General features: G+C 48.2%; 2 protein-coding genes across 3 annotated transcripts in view; one reads left to right on the forward strand and one right to left on the reverse strand.

The window, feature by feature from the left end:
* CTTNBP2NL (CTTNBP2 N-terminal like) overlaps positions 1 to 5,038 on the forward strand; it is a 43,155-nt gene extending 38,117 nt beyond the window's left edge. Inside the window, exon 6 of the mRNA XM_008147165.3 lies at positions 740 to 5,038. Coding sequence (XP_008145387.2) covers positions 740 to 2,221 — 1,482 coding nt within the window. The 3' untranslated portion in view covers positions 2,222 to 5,038. The remainder of the gene's footprint in view (positions 1 to 739) is intronic.
* The window catches only part of ST7L (suppression of tumorigenicity 7 like), a 140,850-nt gene that overhangs the window by 31,727 nt on the left and 90,333 nt on the right, over positions 1 to 18,790 (reverse strand). The window lies entirely within an intron of this gene.

Here is an 18,790-nt window from a genome sequence, read left to right on the forward strand (position 1 = left end):
CTCAATTGGTTTCCCCATCCATGAATGGGTCTCAACATTTGACAAATACTGACTAAAAGGGTTCCTTAACTCTTCCCTTTAAGTGGGGTTGGGATAATGATTAAAACAGACTGCGTTTGTGTAAAAAGTATGATTTAAATGCAACTACTGGTGTCTGCGTTTAAGCCCAGAAAGAGTTACTGCTGAAGCTTTAGGTTTCTTCTCCAGCGGCTCTCATCACAGAGCCTCCTCCATGTGCTCTCGGTCCTCTGAACTCGCCACACACCTGGAACACGATGGTGGCTGATTCCCACCAATACCCCTGAGGCTTCACAAGAACTAGAGGTGCCTCCTAAGTCGTCAAAGAGATTAAGTTGTGTGTGTCTTTTTGTTAGGTGTCCTGACACTTCAGCAATATCTGACCTAAGCCGGCTGGTATGGCTCAGTGGTTGAGTATCAGCTACGAACCAGGAGGTCATGGTTTGATTCTTGATCAGGGCACATGCCCGGGTTGTGGGCTTGAACCCCAGTGTGGGGCATGCAGGAGGCAGCCAATCAGTGATTCTCATCATTGGTGTTTCTATCTCTCCCTTTCCCTCTCTAAAATCAATAAAAAATATATATTAAAAAAAAGAAATATCTGACATGCGTGTCATCCCGTGTGCAAGAAGAGCTAGCCAGGGCACTCTAGTTGTACCTGTTCAGTGTATCTCTTTGTGTTTTTACTCTAATCAAGATGTGTGGTGGTCTTTCTTCCTAGTTGGAATTTGAAAAGTCCCAAGTGAAGAAGTTTGAGAAAGAGCAGAAGAAGCTGTCGGGCCAGCTGGAGGAGGAGCGCGCCCGCCACAAGCAGCTCTCGTCCATGCTGGTGCTCGAGTGCAAGAAGGCCAGCAGCAAGGCGGCCGAGGAGGGCCAGCGGGCCGGGGAGCTGAGCCTGCAGCTGGAGAAGGAGAAGGGCCGGGTGGGCGCGCTGGAGGAAGCGCTGGCGGCCGAGCGGCGGCGGGGCCTGCAGACGGAGGCCCGGGTGGAGAAGCAGCTGTCTGAGTTCGACATCGAAAGAGAACAACTGAGAGCAAAGCTGAACCGAGAAGAGAACCGGACCAAAACTCTGAAAGAAGAGATGGAGAGTTTGAAGAAGGTCGTGAAGGATCTAGAAGCTTCTCACCAGCATAGTAGCTCTAATGAGCAATCAAAGAAACCAGTGACCACGACTAGAGGCACAGTGACCGAGCCCCCCAGGCTAGTGTCTGTATTCTGCCAAACGGATGGTTTTCCGGCAGAAAGAACCCATGGGAGCAGCGTAGCCAAGACGACAACCGCTGGGCTGCCCGGTCCCACCACTCCCAGTTACTGTTATGCCAAAGCCAATGGCCATTTTGAGCCAGAGATGCAAACGACCAAGGAGTCCGTGACAGGCAGCAGTGTGGAAAACCAGACGCCTCCACGAGAGAAGTCTGTGGGCTCGGCCCACGAGAAAGCCGTGGAGAATGGTGGGTGTGCCGGGGGAATCGAGAGCCCGGGCCCAGTGCCGAGTCAGCTGCCGTCCAGCAGTAGCTCACTGTCCCCCAGCAGCACTGCGTCCTCCTCCCTCACGTCCTCACCTTGCTCGTCACCAGTGCTAACCAAGCGCCTGTTGGGGTCCTCGGCCAGCAGCCCCGGCTACCAGTCATCCTACCAAGTAGGGATCAACCAGCGGTTCCATGCAGCTCGGCACAAATTTCAGTCCCAGGCAGATCAGGACCAGCAAGCCAGTGGTCTGCAAAGCCCTCCGTCCAGGGACCTGTCCCCCACCCTCATAGACAACTCCGCTGCCAAGCAGCTGGCCCGAAACACGGTCACTCAGGTGCTCTCCAGATTCACCAGCCAACAGGGGCCCATCAAGCCCGTCTCGCCCAACAGCTCTCCCTTCGGCACAGACTACCGAAACCTGGCCAGCGCTGCCAACCCAAGGGGTGACACCGGCCACTCACCTACTCCAGGCAAAGTGTCCAGTCCTCTGAGTCCCCTGTCTCCAGGGATCAAGTCCCCCACCATCCCCAGAGCTGAGAGAGGAAACCCTCCACCCATCCCACCCAAAAAACCTGGCCTCACGCCTTCTCCCTCCGCTACCGCTCCACTGACCAAAACTCATTCCCAGGTGTCCTCTGGGGCCACCGCCGAGGACCTTGCGAGCAGCTGCTCTTCCAATGCTGCCATGGCCAACGGCAAGGACGTTGAGATACTTCTGCCTCCCAGCAGCTAGTCCCTGAGGGGTCTGCACAGTTGACATTCCATCAGATCTTGTCCAAGAGCTCGGAGTCAGACCGTTGAGTCAGATCATGTTATTTATTTTGATAGTAGCTGAAACCATCTGTATAATACATTTAGTGTATTTCACTTTTTTGTATTTTTTTTTTAAAGTAGAAACTTGAGTAGTTTGGGTTTTTATGACTCACCTCTTTGTACTATAAAGCTAGAAGGGCACCTCAAAGACATCCCAAGCGCAGCAGTCACCGTGGTGTTGTGATGGAGGGAGCTGAGTGAGTAGCAGGTGGTGACTTGCTGTCTATTTTAGGACTTAGAATCACTCTCACTCATTTTGAATTATGCAGAAGTGGTTCATGCAGATTTTTATTCCAGATGAACATGTTTTAAAAGTGCCTGAAATAAGACTGCCATATGAATGTGATTCTGCAGCAAAAACACGAAACGGCTCGTTTAATTGCAGAAAATTAGATCCTCTGTGAATCCTGAATGTTAAAAACAAGCACTGCTTTTAATCCTCTTTTACTGTTTTTGATACTACAAGCTGCGTAAGTAGAGTGGGGATCCTCAGGTGGGTGTGAACTCACCACCAACCGGAGCTTTTTAGAGCCCCTGAGAAGCCCTCCTGAGCATTAAGTAGTTGGGGTGCTGATTTTCTTGTACTCTTGAAAGGTTAAGTCACTCCCAGTGTCCTGCATACATTCTTGAATAGAATGAAATCACATCTCCATTCAAAAAAATGTCTTCAGGCATCTACTGTTTGTAAGGAACTTCTGATTCCGATTGCTATTACTTGAATAGGAACTGGTTACTCATTCTGTATAAAAGTTTTGCCACAGAATGTGGTTTTTATTCTGTAATCAAAAAGCAATAATTTAAAATTCGCTCTTTGTAATATAAATCAAAATTATATAGGTTTTACCAAGTTGTTCTCTTACTCTCCAGGCTGCCAGCACTTGGTGTCTGTCTGTGGAACCAAATTAACTTTTGCCTAAATGGAAGTATCACCTATCTGTATAGACACATCCCTTTACGTGTTTAACACATAAATATTAGTGTGATTATATCTTTGGAGTTTGCAATATCGCATAAAGGATGAGTAGAAATGCACATTAAGATTACCTACCAAAGCAACTAGATGGGTCTGGAACCCAGTCAATCAAAGGAGCAATGGTATCCACAAGGAGGTGGGGAAATTCCACATGAAGTCAGGTCTTCAGATTCATAAAAAGGCAGAGCCAGCCCTAGCCGGTTTGGCTTGGTGGACAGAGTGTCGGCCTGCAGACTGAAGGGTCCCAGGTTTGATTCCAGTCAAGGGCACATGCCCGGTTGTGGGCTCAATGCCCAGTCGGGGGCGTGTAGGAGGCAGCCCATCAATGATTCTCTCTCATCATTGATGTTTCTAACTCTCCTCCCTTCCTCTGAAATCAATAAAAGTCTTTTTTTAAAAGGCAGCACCAAACTAACCCTAGTGTCACAAAACGGAGCGGGCCGTGTAAATGAGCGAGGTGGTCACTCGGCCCCGTGGTGGAAGGCCGCGGGAGCAGGAGGAGCCGCAGCACACTGGATGCCCAGCCCCACCTAAAGGTCCCCTCCTGCCGTCCAGCAGCTTGTTGCCGTGCAAGAATGCTGGGCCAGGGTTACCAGCTCCTCACATTTAATAAAATCCAAATTTCCATGAGAAACATCCTCATTTTTAAATACCAAGAACCGATTCCAAAACAGTTTAAGCACTGCTAGTTAAACACTTCTGCAGCTGGATTTAGCCCACAGCTTCCGAGTTGCAATCCCTTTAAATTAGTTCCATCATGGCAGGCGTGTGAGGCAAAAGCCTCCAGACTTTCCAACCTGTAGGCTAGTACAGGAAACAAAGTCCATAGAGTATAATGACCCTCTCCCTCTTCCAAACAAGACTGCCCACAACCCAGCTCCGACGTGGTTACCGGATTTTGTGTCCACAGGGATGGGCGTCACAGAACATGGTGTCCTCACATACATTCTCGCCGACCTCTACCCAGCAGCCCCTGACCTGCTGTCATTTAAATCTGTTTCCTCTTAATCCAGTATGAGTTGATGGGCAGGTGACGGAAATTGATGTGTAACTCACAGGGGACCACATCGGTGTCTCCACAGCTTATGGTTTCATGAAGGCCAATTCTTAACAATTAAAAACTATTAATGCCCCAGAGAGTCTACCAGTGATGAAGGGAGTATCTGAAACTTCCCAAAGCAATCATGCACTGAGCTTTATTCCCAGCGAAGCCAAATGATGGTGTTGATGATAAAATAGCTGAACTTTTTAAATTGAGGGGCAGTAGTCCCAGAGTATTATTACCTCCCTTGCTTTAAATGGTAATCTTAAATGTTGCATTGTGCTCTTCCTTTATTTTGGCATAGATATATATAGAGAGAGATTATGGGGGAGTTTATTTCTTAGGAAGTGCACTGAATAATGTATTTCTTTTACAGTGTAACATGGGGGTGGGGAGATGAAAAAGAAATGTGTATTTTTGCTAGTTGCCTATCTTCTGAGATAAAAAGCACAATACTGCAATGGATCCAATAATCCAGTTAGGTATTATAGAATAGTATTTAAGTTTGCCGTAGATCGTGTGTGCTAAGTAAAAGTTCCATGATTCACAGTTTTGGTATTTAACCCATGTTGCAAAAGCTGTGTTACTGGTCAACAGATTATAATGATGTGCAACCCATAACACAGGCATTAACTAGTCACTAACATTTGTAAAGCAAATGCACCGTGCAGAAATCTTCATCCATTTTTATAGCAGACTACATTAAAACAAGTTAAATCATACTGTCTGGGGGAAGTAGTCTTGTTTGTACAAAGTGAAGAATGTTGCCCAACAAGGGCCTGTTTTGTTCCGGGAAGAAGCAAGTGGTGTAGAGGGAGCATTGGTTCACGGCTTTAAAAAGCCAAATGAAGTCAGTGACCCATCCAGTTAGACCCCAAAGGGAGCTGGGACATTGGTTTTCTCTAGAACTGTAGAGCTGGAGGGAGCCTTCCCAATATCTGTCATTGTTAAACCATTTGGAGACTCTGAACCTTTTGAGAATCTAAGAAAAGCTAGACTCTATCCCCAGAAAAAATGGATATGTACAAATTTGATTGATGGATCCAGACCCTGCAGCCATCCATGATTCGTGCCCTAACTTCAAAACACTGATCTTGTCCCGCCTCTGCTCACTTTACCCAGGACTGATGCACCCCGTGTCTCCAGTCCGGTGCTGTTGCTGCTACTTTGTTAGTAAATGCGAGTTGTAGCCAGACAAAAGCACTTGGAAGTCCCTTGATGTACAAAAGATGTTCAAACAGTGTGGATGTTTACATATCTTAAGTTTCCAGCATTTAAGCCAATTAATGATCATTTCAACAAACACTGGGCATATCTGGTTTCCCATAACAGCCTGTCAGCAATGCTGCCTGGTCAATTTGTGTGTGTGTGATTTATAAAGAGTGATTCTGGTGCTTAGTACTTGCAACAAAATTTCAAATGTCTTTTGAAACACTGGATGTGTATTCATACCCATGAGTCAGAGGTAGGCAGTGAGCGTTGCTCCACAGGTGTCATTTTGATGTAATTGCTATAAAACTATTTGAGAACCTATATCCAGCCATCTGCTGGCATATCAATGGCCAATTCATTGGTAAAAGCAGAGGAGAAAGGGTAGTGGTTCTCAAACTTTCTTGTGCTTCAGTATAACCTGGGAGCCTGCTAAATATGCGGATTCCCGGGGATGGGCCTGGGGACCAGGTGATGTGGGTAATCTCCTGAGAAATAGTGCCTCCTAGCCCTCACGTTCACTCACAAAAACTGGTTCTTGCCTTTGACCTAAGGAGATGTCTTAAGCTCCTGAGTCTAGTTTGCCAGAAGGCATTTCAGAGTCAAGAGTGTCTAATTGGGTTCCCGGCAGTGCTGATGATTTCACACGCACATTGCCTTACTAAACTTCACAAGGGTGCTGTGAGGTCATTGAGGACTAGGACAGGGCCTGGACTTAACCCCCAGGGCTCTGCTCTTTCCACTACCTGTGTTTTGCTGATCCCAGGCCCTCTGGTAGGGGGAAGGCGGCGGGGAGAGGGGGGCGGGGGATGGAAGGGGTGGGTTCTGACTGTAGACTAAAGTTGGGCTCTAGATAAGTGTCTGGGCAGATTCTTGGACTGGAGCAGGTTTAAACCCTGCAAGACACCACACTCGCCTCCTACTCCCCCTACTCCCCCCCCCCCCCCCCAGGAGTGGATTATCAGACCTAACCAAGAATTCCCCTCAAGCAACAGATTTTCCTTTAATATTTAAGACAGAAACCAAGGTAGCTATTACGGAAAACAAGTTTTAAAGAGTTTCCTTTAAACAATCTAGTTGGGAGAAGCAAAGCATTAACAGAGAAACTTAACTGAGACGACTGAAGAACACAGTGGGGTTATTGAAGGTGCCCTGGCAAAAGCACTACGGTGGAACTGAGGTGACACGGAGTACCGTGCGGCTCTGTCCACACGGCTGAAGTGGTTGGTTCTGAGAAATTACCGGAAGTTCCCCAATAAGATTGGCCTTATCCCTGGGGAGTCACCTACTTAATTTGACAAGAGCCCTACTCACTAACAGCGTGGGAGACACCAGATCCCCTTGAGGAGTGAAGGGCTCGTTTCCACAGCTGTGGGGAACACTGACCGTGAACTTCGCTCGGCCTAAGCCCCTCGTGGGAACTGCCTTAACTGAAAAACCATTCTGACCAAGGTCACATCTCCTTCCACGGGCAATTCATGTCCAAAGACTGGCTGGTGTGGAGTATAAAGACCTGGCCCCTTGTCCCTAATTAAGGATCTCTGAAGGATCTTCCCAGCTTCAAACCCCCCAGTAGGACTGGCTGAGCCACAGCTCAACGTTCTCTTCCCCTCTTTGCCTCCCCTGCCCTCCATGTGGATCCCCAGGGTACTTAGTCCCTGGTAAACCTCCTGCCTCGGTCTCCATCTCGACTCCTCCCTGTTCCTTTGGTCATGATCAAGTCTAAAGGAGGGTGCGCACACTCTGGGTAAGTTATTTGGTACCAAACTCTCAACAGGTATTTTATTGATGTTCCTTCACTTAGTCACTACAAGTCCTAAGAGAGGCAGGTATTCCTACTTGGCCCATCGGGTAATGAAGGCTTCCCCAGGGCACAGGAAAGGGCCCGGGGTCCCTCAGCAGAGCAGGGCTGACTCAGGGGCGCTGCTGGAATTCAAATCATCCAACTGACCTTCAAGTCCACTCCCCCCACTGGCCATACTGTAGCCAAAACTACGGAAAAATACATCTGGGGAGTCTAGAACGTTAGCTCCTTGTCAGCCAGACACCTAAGTGAGAATCCACTCGTTAGCTAGCTAGCTTTTGAGACTTTGACCAGAAGCAGGACACTGGGGACACAGTTCGGTGGGGAGAAAGGAGGGGGATGGTTGGAGCAAGAAGGAAGTTTAGAGGCCCTTCATTCTAGCTCCCACAGTCCAGATGAGAATGAGCCCAGAAAGGCCAGGCGGCTCTGCCAAGCTGCCATGACCGGCTCGCGGCAGAGCTCAGTCTGACTCCCTTGCTTCCGCTGCGGCCTCCTGCACCTCCCTGCGCTGCCCGGGGACCAGGAATGGCGACCTCAGCCCTGGCTGCTCCCTCGGGCTCTCCTCCCTCTCACCTGATTCTCTCCAATGTCTGGGCACCGGTCTTGCTCACCTGAGCTGCCCCAGATTCCAGCCCTGCCCTCTGTCCCCTGGCCGAGGGCTGAGTGCTGGACTGGTTGCCACAAAAATCCTGTCCTCATACCTCTGAACTGGTTTGACGGCTGAGGCGAGGCTGGAGGGGAGGATGTGGAGTGTCTACTCCCAGGCTGTGCCTCTTCTCGCAGCGGCTCTGCGAAGCACTTACTCATGAGGCAGCCTTTGCTGCTCAGGTGTGAACAGGGCGTCACCAAGCCATGAGCATCTATCCCGAGTCTGACCGGCCACACCTGCCTGCGTGGGAGAGACACTCCCTGTCCTGGCGCAAACACAGCTCTCCCCAAAGGGCCTTTCATTCTCCAAACATTCGCCCTTCTCCCTTCTCTGTACACCCACCCTCCCACGCCCCTCCTCCCCGGCCCCCCCAGCCCAAATCAAAGCCTTCCGGGACTGTTTGGCCTCAGAGCAGACAGGGTGTCCTCGGCGTGATAGGGTGGTTTGGGGTGGTGACCACAGCACACAGGCTCCTTCTTCATCCCCAGTGAGTGTCCCCTCCCCTGAGTCCTGGTGAGTCAACACCACTGGGCCACACACAAGGCTCCTATTCAGGGCTCACTTTCCTCCGGCCCGAACTCGGATCTTGGCATCTCTCTCCCTCTCATTTTCTGTGTAGGCCTTATTCTCTCCATGGGAAAGCTCTGCTCCCTGCCCTGTGCCTCCTCTCTCCCCCGGCCCCCCCCCCCCCACCCCACACACACACCCTCATTCCTCATCCATACCTTCTGGAGTGTGCAGTCGCAGCTGGACACAAACATACAAAAGGTGGAACAGCATAGAACTGTGAAACGATTAAATCCTCATTCACGTAGTTTCCGGCCGGCGTTGGTCGCTGCTGGCTCTGCAGACCCCTGAGCTATGTTGAGGACCCCCCACACTCCCACTTATGTGCCTGCCCATCATTTAGCCAGCATTTTTATTGGCTCGCGCTACGGGCAAACTTTTAGGGGGAACAAGTTTGGCAGCTGTGACATCTCAGGGCAGTGCCGGGCAGGATGCAGCAGGTGCCCCAAATGAGTGACGGGACCCCCGAGTGCCTAGAAGTTCAGCAGGACAGGGAGATCTGTGGGTCTAGAGACACCGATTTAAATAAACCGAGGGAAGGGTACTGACTTGCGCGGACAGGGGTATGGGTACTCTCTGTACCCGGGACATGGGATACAAAAGGGGGACAAGCAAGAAAGTAGGTCAGGACAGGAGCTTTGCCATTCTCTGTGGCCTGGGGCAAGTCAACCTCTGCTAGCCTCCATTTCAGCCCCAGGAGCAGGAGGATGTGGAAGGATTTGCTGCCTTTGGGGAAAGAAAGGCCCAGCGATGAGAGGGCTGCCTCAGTGAGAAGCTGTATTCCCTTCTTCCGAAAGCTGAGTTGCTTGCGCCCCCTGGTGTTTCTGTTCCTGTAATTCTCTCTGCACCGAGGTACAGCCACACCTCGTCCCACTTCAGAGACGCTGGTGTGGGCACAGATGTGTCCCTTCCCCATGTCGAGGCTCTGCCACTTCCCCAATGGCGAAGGATGGAGCAAAGCCACAGTCCCTGCCTCACACATGGATGGGGGTCCAAACCAGTGAAAGGGAACCCACAGCAACAACGTAACAGGGTTGTTGTGAGCCTCAAATGAGCAAATAGACCTCAGACTAGTGAGGGCATAAGTAAGCACTCAGCAAGTGATAGCAATTCCGATTATGTAATTGCTGGAACAATGACAGACACATAGTAGGTGTCATAACTGTTGGTTAAACAGGGGTCAGGAGGAGCCTATCAGCATTTATTTGTTCATTCATTTGCCCATTTAATTATGCTTCCAAGATGTCTTGCTCCTCCTATACTGTCTTTGCTGGGAAACAAAACAAAACGAACCTTAAGGAATCAAGAGCCAGCACCCTCTGGGAGGAAAACAGAGATTCCATTCATTCAGACACCCATACAACAGCTCCTACTAGGTGCCACTCCTGACTTAGGCACTGGGGTAGAGAAATAAATAAGTTACAGCCCTTTCGGGGCTTTAGATGCGGGCGGGAGAGACAAACACAAAACATGGCGTTATGTGTCCAGTGCTGACTGTAATAAAAATAGGAACAAGCTGCGGCACTACAATCAGGAATGGCGGAGTCAGGAATGGTCTCACAGAGGAAGTGACCTTTGTCCTGGTCCTGAAGCGGGTAGATCTCCCAGGTGAAGAAGAGCAGAGGGCATTCCAGGTAATAACAACAACATATGCAATGCACAGAGCTGTCAGGTGAGAAGTCTGGGTTGGCGTGTGGGCCTGGAGAAGCAGCTGGGAACAGAAAGGGCGTGGTCTGCCCAGGGCAGTGGTTGGCAAACTCATTAGTCAATAGAGCCAAATATCAACAGTACAACGATTGACATTTCTTCTGAGAGCCAAATTTTTTAAACTTAAACTTCTTCTAATGCCACTTCTTCAAAATAGACTCGCCCAGGCCCGTGGTATTTTGTGGAAGAGCCACACTCAAGGGGCCAAAGAACTGCATGTGGCTCCTGAACCGCAGTTTGCCGACCACGGCCCTAAGTTGAGGAGATGAAGCTGGGAGGTGGGAGGGGAGAGTCCTGGAGACAAGAGAGCTATAATGAGACCTCCAGGGATTTTCAGGTGCTTCCTCTGGAGTCTTCAACTGCGTGGTAATCACCATATGCACGTGCGGAAACTGACCCAATGAGAGGGCCCCTCAAAGGAGTAGAGGGAATAACACTAAGAGCTCACCTGGGACGGGGAGTAGCTCCTGTTCTCACTAGGCAGAACGACAACTCGCACAGTTCATGGGAGATTGGGTAGAGTACTCAGAGGGTTTTGACTCCATGATGGGCCAAAGTTAGCTCTAGACTAAATTCTTCCCTGCTCCCACCCAAAAAATAAATTAATAAAGCAAGACTCAAGAGGATCAAACTTTTTCAAATAACTGCATCCTAGAACAAAGCTCAAGAATTTGTATAGAAAAACAAGAACATCTGTACCCAAAAAATTAAAATTCAGAAAATTGTAAGAATAAAATTTCGAGGCTTGATCAGACAAAAAAAAAAAAAAAAAAGAATAAAATTCAGAAAATCTAGCACACAATCAAAAATTACCAGGCATTGCAAAGAAACAGAAAAATATAGTCCTGGAAAATAATTAGGAAAATAATCAATTAATATAAAATTAACCCAAAATGACACAATGGTATAATTAGTAGATAATTCTATTAAAACAGCTATTATAGTTGTATTCCATATGTTCAGGGAGATAGAGGAAATATTGAATTAACTAGAGACATGAAGAATATAGAAAAGACCCAAAACAAACTTCTAGAGATGAAAACCACATTATCTAAAGGTTAAAAATAAATAAAAAAACAAACCACATTGAGTGGTTTTAATATCAGATTACACACTCTGGGAGAAATTGTTAAACTTGAAAAAATAGCAATAAAAATTATCTATAGTGCAACATAGCATGTAAAAAAAAGATTTTTTAAACAATGAACAGAGTATCAGTGGCCTTTGAGACAAAATCAAATGACCTAATGTAAGTTTAATCAGTCACTATTAGCCAAATTTTGATCACTGATAGCCAAATTTTTCCTAATTTGAAGAAAATGAGAAACTGACAGATACAAAAATGTCAATGAACCCTAAGCATGAGAAACATGAAGGAAACTACACCAAGGAAAATTACAAATTATTTAAAGCCAGTGATAAAGAGAAAGCCTTCAAAACAGCCAGATGGAAAAGACCATATTATGTACAGATGAACAAGGATAAGAATAACAGCAGACTTCTCATTGGTGACATTACAACCTTGAAGACATTTGAGCTATAACCTTAGAGTACCAAGGAAAAAGCTGTCAACCTAGAATTTGATACCTTGTGAAAATACCTTTCAAAAATAAAGACTTTTCTCAAACATGCACTAGCTGAAGGAACTCATCTCCAGCAGACTTGCAGCACAAGAAATGTGAAAGGATATACTTCAGCCAAAAGGATAATGATTCCAGAAAACTGGATCTATACAAAGAAATGAAGAGCACAAAATATGTAACTATTTGGATAAGTATAAAAGATTATTCTTTTTGTCTTTAAATCTCTTTAAAAATGCATTCAAATATACTGTGGGATTTATAACATATGAAGAAATAAGATGTTTGACAACAATAACACAAAGGCTGAGAAATGGAAGTATACCATAGTAAGACTCTTACACTATACATGGATCAGTATATTGTATGAACATAGACCACAATAAGTTAAATATGTATACTGCAATCCCTAAAGCAAGCAAACCCTCCCACTAAAAAAAAAGTCCAATAAGGCATCAAAAGATATAAAAATGAAATCATGAATAATATTCAATCCAAAACAAAGAAAAAGAAGGAAAAGGGGAGCAAAGAACAGAGGGTAGAAAAATAGCAAGAATGTTGATTGAAAACTAACCATCTCAATAATGACTTAAAATGCATAAGATCTAAATAACCCAATTAAAGGCAGAGATTGTCATATTGTATAAAAAAGTAAGACCCAAATATATGCTGCCTACAATAAATCCATTTTACATACAAAGACATCATAGGGTAAATTGTTATACAATATTCCAACCAAATGCATAATATTTTTGAGTGCACACAGAACACTCACAGTGAGACTCACCATTAAAATTTCTAAATATTACATTTTTAAAAATATATTTCTTTATTGGTTTCAGAGAGGAAGGGAGAAGGAGAGAGAGATAGAAACATCAATGATGAGAGACAATCATTGACTGGCTGCCTCCTGCACACCCCCAACTGGGGATAGAGCCCGCAACCCAGGCATGTACCCTTGGCCGAAATCAAACCCGGGACCCCTCAGTCCGCAGGCTGACGCTCTATCCACTGAGCCAAGCAGGCCAGGGCCTAAATATTACATTTTTAAGGATCTAAATTATACAAAGGATGTCCTCTGACTACAATGGAATTAAATCAGAAGCCAATGACAGAAATGTCTCTGGAGAATCTCCAAATATTTGAAAAATAGCACAGTTTTAAATAACCATGAGTCATTGAAGAAATCAAAGGGGAAATTAGAAAATATTTTTATATGAATGAAAGTAAAAACACAGCTTATCAATATTTATGGAACAGAGATAAAGCAGTACTTAGGCAAACACAGGATGAAAATAGGCCATTAAATCTGGCAATTAGGAGACATTGTGTAATGATACTGAGAACAATTCCAAATATACTTTTGAGTACTAAAACCAGATTATAGCAAATTGAGAAATAAACAGGAGTTAAGAACATTCAGATGGCTGCCTGCCTAGTGTTGCTCAGTGGTTAAGCTCAACCTATGAATCAGGAGGTCACGGATCATTTCCCAGTCAGGGCACATGCCCGGGTTTCCGGCTTGATCCCCAGTAGGGGGCATGCAGGAGGTAGGTAATCAATTATTCTCTCCCATCATTGATGTTTCTATCTCTCTCTCCCTCTCCCTTCTTCTCTGAAATGAATAAAAATACATTAATATATATATATTTAAAGAGAGTATTCTTTGTTTCTCAAAGCCAAAAAGGAATTTTTTAAAAAAGAACATGCAGATGGAAAAATTTGGATTCTCCTTAATAGAGAGTGTAGACTCTATTTTTAAGAAGTTTAGGTTAGGAAAGGACAAGGGAGAGTAACTAGCTTTGAAAAAGTTTTGAGATAAAGTTTGAAAAAACAGAGTTTATCTTTAGACCAGGAGTAATTGGTTAATGGACTGAGAAATGTAAAAAAATTCAGAGACAGGTTGGCCATTATATGGAAAAAAGAAAAGTCAGACCTTGATCCATACACAAAATACAATCTTGTTGGAATAAAAACAGAAGTATAAAATATCAAGCTATAAAGCTAACAAAAAATGTAAGGGAATATTTTTGTGATTCTTGCATGAGGAAAAGACTTCTCAAATAAAGCCTCAGAAGCACAAAACCATGGGGAAAAATTGCTAAGTCTGACTAAAGACTTATGGTCAATAAAGAACATAATACGCGCCCCCGGGTCCGGGTCAGGCCATGTGTCCCTGGATCCGGGTGAGGCTGGGTTTCGGGTCCGGGTGAGGCCATGTGTCCCTGGATCCGGGTGAGGCCTCGCGCACCTAGGTCCTGGTGAGGCCACGCGACCCTGGGTCTGGGAGAGGCCATGCGCCCCTGGGTCTGGGTGAGGCCACGCGCCCCTGGGTCTGGGTGTGGCTGGGTCCCTGGGCCCGGGTGAGGCCATGTGCCCCTGGGTCCAGGTGAGGCTGGGTCCCTGGACCCGGGTGAGGCCATGGGCCCCTGGGTCCGGGTGAGGCCTTGCGCCCCTGGGTACGGGTGAAGCCGGATCCTGGGTCCGGGTGAGGCCGTGTGCCCCTGGATCCATCCGGGTGAGGCTGGGTCCCGGGCCCGGGTGAGGCCACGCACCCCTTGGGTCTGGGTGAGGCCACGTGCCCCTTAGTCCAGGTGAAGCCGTGCCCCTGGGTCCGGCCGAGACCAAACCAGAGGGAGTCGGACCTCTGTTACCACCATTTATCCACCATCCAGAACTGAAAAGTCAGTGCTGACATGTACACATAAGGAACTGGTGGACATTGAAATTGGGTCTCAAAAGAACTGTTGGTCCAGAAAGAAACTCACTACAGACTGATTCATTTGCCTGTCAGCATAACTATTATTGCTCGTCTCACATTCAGTTCTTATAAGTATATATCTAGTGACATATGATCTCGCTCATCTAGGGGAAATGATGAACAACATAGACTGAGGAACAAGAACAGAACCAGAAACAAGGAGGCATCGATCGGACTATCGGGCCTCAGAGGGAGGATAGGGGAGGTTGGGAGGAGGGGGGAGAGATCAACCAAAGGACTTGTGTGCATGCATATGAGCCTATCCAACGGTTAAGTTCAACAGGGGGTTGGGGCATCCGTGGGGAGGGGTGTGGGATGGGAATGGGGGGATGAGGACAAATATGTGACACCTTAATCAATAAAGAAATTTAAAAAAAAAAAAGAGAGAGGGAAAGGCAACCATAGAGTGTCAGAATAAATTGCACTACATATAAAAAAAAAAAAGAACACAATAGGTAAAATTAACAAACAGATTGTTTTTTTAATCCTCATTGGAGCATGTTTCCTATTGATTTTTTAGAGGGAGAGGAAGGGAGAGAAAGAGAGAGAAACATAGTTCAGTTGTGCCCCTACCAGGGATGGAACCCACAACATAGGTATGTGCCCTGACCAGGAATCGAATCTGCAACATTTTGGTGTACAGGATAATGCTCTAATTGAGCCACAGGACTTTTCATTATTATTATTTTTTATTATTATTATAATGAGGTTATGGGGAGGAAAAGCACAGAAGTGTCATTCTCATCACTTCACATCAAGGGTACTTGCCACCAACATGCCTCATCACTGTTGGTGTTGATCTTGATCGCCTGACTGAGGTTTGTCAGGCTTCTTCACTGTAAATCTAGCTCCTCTTACCTCCCCTCTCCCCATGCACACACACACACACTATACCACGATACGTTCTGTAGTCTTTGGAAGAAAGTCACAACCTGTGGCCCAAGTTAAGGAGTGGGGAGTTACACTCCACCTCATTAAGGGTGAAATAGCTACGTACATTTTTTGAATTCTTCTGCGTGGGCGATGTGTCTTCTCCCCGTAGATTTATTTACGCAATCATTTATTTATATCGGTATGGACTCATGTATTTTATACTTTGGGTTATAATTTAAAACTATTTTGTTCAAATTGTCTAGTGTGGACCACTGGGGGTGCTTTCAGTTCACCCCTGTGTTCATTTTAATTGTTAATATGGGTAGATATTAAAAATATGGGTACATAAACAAAAGCTCTTTGGGGTCCTTGATAATTTTTAAGAGTGTAAAGGGGTCCTGAGACCAAGAAGTTTGAGAACCCTACCTGAGCCCCACCCCAGGTGTGGGCGTGGCCTTCCTGCAGGAAGGGGCCGTAGACCGGACAGAAGCAGAGGAGGCCACACTTCCGTGCCCGTAGGGACACACACCTCTCTGGGCCAAGCGCTGCTAAGGTTTTCGGGGAGTCTGAAACGCACCTCACCCTGCCATGCCTTTCCAGAAAACGCCACTGCGGGGCGCACGGCCCCCAGAGTGAGTCCTCCACCCGCGAGTCAGGACCCGCCGGCATCTGGGCTACTGCCCGGCCTTTTCCTCCGCGGAGGAGCCCGGTCCTGGCCAGACCCGAGCCTTCTCGTACTCACTCCGGTTCCGTGGGCTCGCCCTCCTGGGCCACATCCGACGCAGGTGCAGTGCCAGCGGAAAAGAGCGCTCCCGCAGCCAGCCGGGGCCGGGTGGGCGCACACCGAGGAGCCGGCCGGTTCTCCAGTCCCCGAAGGGCGCCCCGACGTCCCCCACCTGCCTGTCGGGCTGAAAGCAGCGGGACAGCTCCCAGCTCCCCGCTCCCCGCTCCGCGCCCTCCCCTCGCTAGCCCGGCGGGCTGCGCCCGGCAGACCCTTTCTTATGCAAGCGCACGACAGAGAGATAAATGGCTGCAGCTGGAGACCGGGCTAATTGATACAATAAGTTCTGTAATTGCCTCAAAAATAAGGTAATGATTTGGCAGAGGGAATACTTTGATCTTATCAGCCAGGAAAGACCTCTCTTTCCAAATGAAACTTCAGAGAGGGGCTGGAGGCCTCCAACTTGGAGTGTGAAGCGTAGAAACTGCCTCACCCTCCCTCCAACCCCCCCCCCCCCCCCGACCCCCTTCCCTGCCTGACACTCCAGGCTTTTCAAGAAGGGACGCGGGGACCCTTTCCCCCCAAGGACTGGAGAATACGCGCATATGGGCCACGTGCTGTGTGCAGGAGGGGTGGGTTCTGGGCTGTTCAGAAACGGGCGGCTGGAGTGATGTCTCCAGCTGTTGAGAGGCCGTGAAAAAGGAGATGGGGGTGGAGGGCAGACTGGAATTAGGAAAAACCTGATTTGGCTCAAGTCTGATGAGGTTTCTTAGCCAGTAAGGGCTGCTCATTTGGGCTTTTCGGGCAGGAGGGTGGAACAGAGGGAGGAAAACCTTGGTCCTGCCTTCTCCAAGAAGCTGCACACACTCCACACACACACACACACACACACACACACACACACACACACACTCACACACACACACACACACACTCACACACACACACACACACACTCACACACACACACACACACACACACACACTCACACACACACACACACACTCACACACACACACACTCACACACACACACACACTCACACACACACACACTCACACACACACACACTCACACACACACACACACACACACTCACACACACACACACACACTCACACACACACACACTCACACACACACACACACACTCACACACACACACACACACACACACACACACACACCCGAGCTCTGCGCCGTGGGTGTCCCTGCCTGGCAGAGGCCCCAGCACAAAGAGGATTAGAGAGATGAGCTAATCTGGTTTGTATCCCAGACACGGCCCCAGAAAGGGACCTTGTCTACCCTGATGTTTAAGGCGTGAAGGAGTGGGGAGTCCTTTGGCGGCTGCTGACTGACAGTATGAGACTCCTTCCCACTGGGGACGGAAGGATGACAGGTTCCTGACTTCAGGGACAAACTTAGGTAGCAGAGGAGCAGGGTGGGTGGGCTGTGCTACAAGAAATGAGAGGGAAAGAGAGGAAGAGGCCCCCACCAAGGGAACTAGACCTCCAGCCTACCTGTTTCAACGGAGAGGAAACTGAGGCCAGGAGCTGGCCGGGAGCTAGAGTCGTGCAAACTGTGCCTGGCTGAGCTGAGGGGGGGTGGGGGGTGGGGGTGCGGGGCTCAGGTTTTCTGATTCCTTTCCATCTAGTGCACTTTGCACTGTGTTGCCGGGACTACAGGGGAAGGTGTAAGACAGGGGGCAAGAGAGAGAGAGAGAGACAGACAAAAGGAAACAAAGATACACACCAAGAAAAATACAGAGAGGAACACAGACACACACACAGAGACTGAGAAAGCCACAGTCAGAAAAGAGGTGAAGAGAGAGGTGGGGAGAATAAAAGACAAAGGAGAAAGACAGCCAGACGGATTCCTACAGAGGGAAAGGGGGAGACAGGTACACACCAAGAGACGGGGAGCGGCAGAGACTGAGGAGACAGATTCAGACAGGAGGAAAGGCAGGCACAGACGGGGACAAATGAAGACAGAGGTAGGAATAGACACAGAATGGCAGCAATATGACCCAGAGAGACACAGAGGGGAGACGTGGGGAGACTGAGAGGCAGAGGGAACCCAGGAAGGCAGGGTGGGAGGGAGGCAGATAGTGGAACTGTAGATTTTGGTCCCCTAGAAGCAAAGCTCGCTTCCAGACCATTCTGGGGCCCAGGACAGGTGGTGGAGAGAGAAAGCAAGCTCAGTGCTTAGCGTATGTGATACAGGCTGATTGGGAGAGGGGGGCTGTAGGCAAAGTGGGAACCACCACCCCTGGGGGTTAGGCTGGTCAGTGACCACCCAGGATCCCTGCAGCACGCCCACTGGCCTCACACAGAACCTGGGCCACCCGCCCAGGATGGCCGTCAGCCCGCCCACCGCCTGGCTCCAGTCTGATTACAGCCGAAGTGCTAAAAGGCTCCAGACCCCCCAAGCCCCGCCCCATGGTCCCACCCCCCACGCTTCCCCTCCTCCTTCCCCTTCTCCCTCAGCTCCCTCTTCTCCTTTTACCCAGCCCCCTTGGGGGAGCAGTCCACCCCATTTGGTCACTGGCTGGGAGGAAGGGGGTCTCTGCCCTACCAAGCCCCCTTCCATGGTTTGGGACTGG

This window comes from Eptesicus fuscus, chromosome 22 (assembly GCF_027574615.1).
Source record: "Eptesicus fuscus isolate TK198812 chromosome 22, DD_ASM_mEF_20220401, whole genome shotgun sequence".
Taxonomy (NCBI): domain Eukaryota; kingdom Metazoa; phylum Chordata; class Mammalia; order Chiroptera; family Vespertilionidae; genus Eptesicus; species Eptesicus fuscus.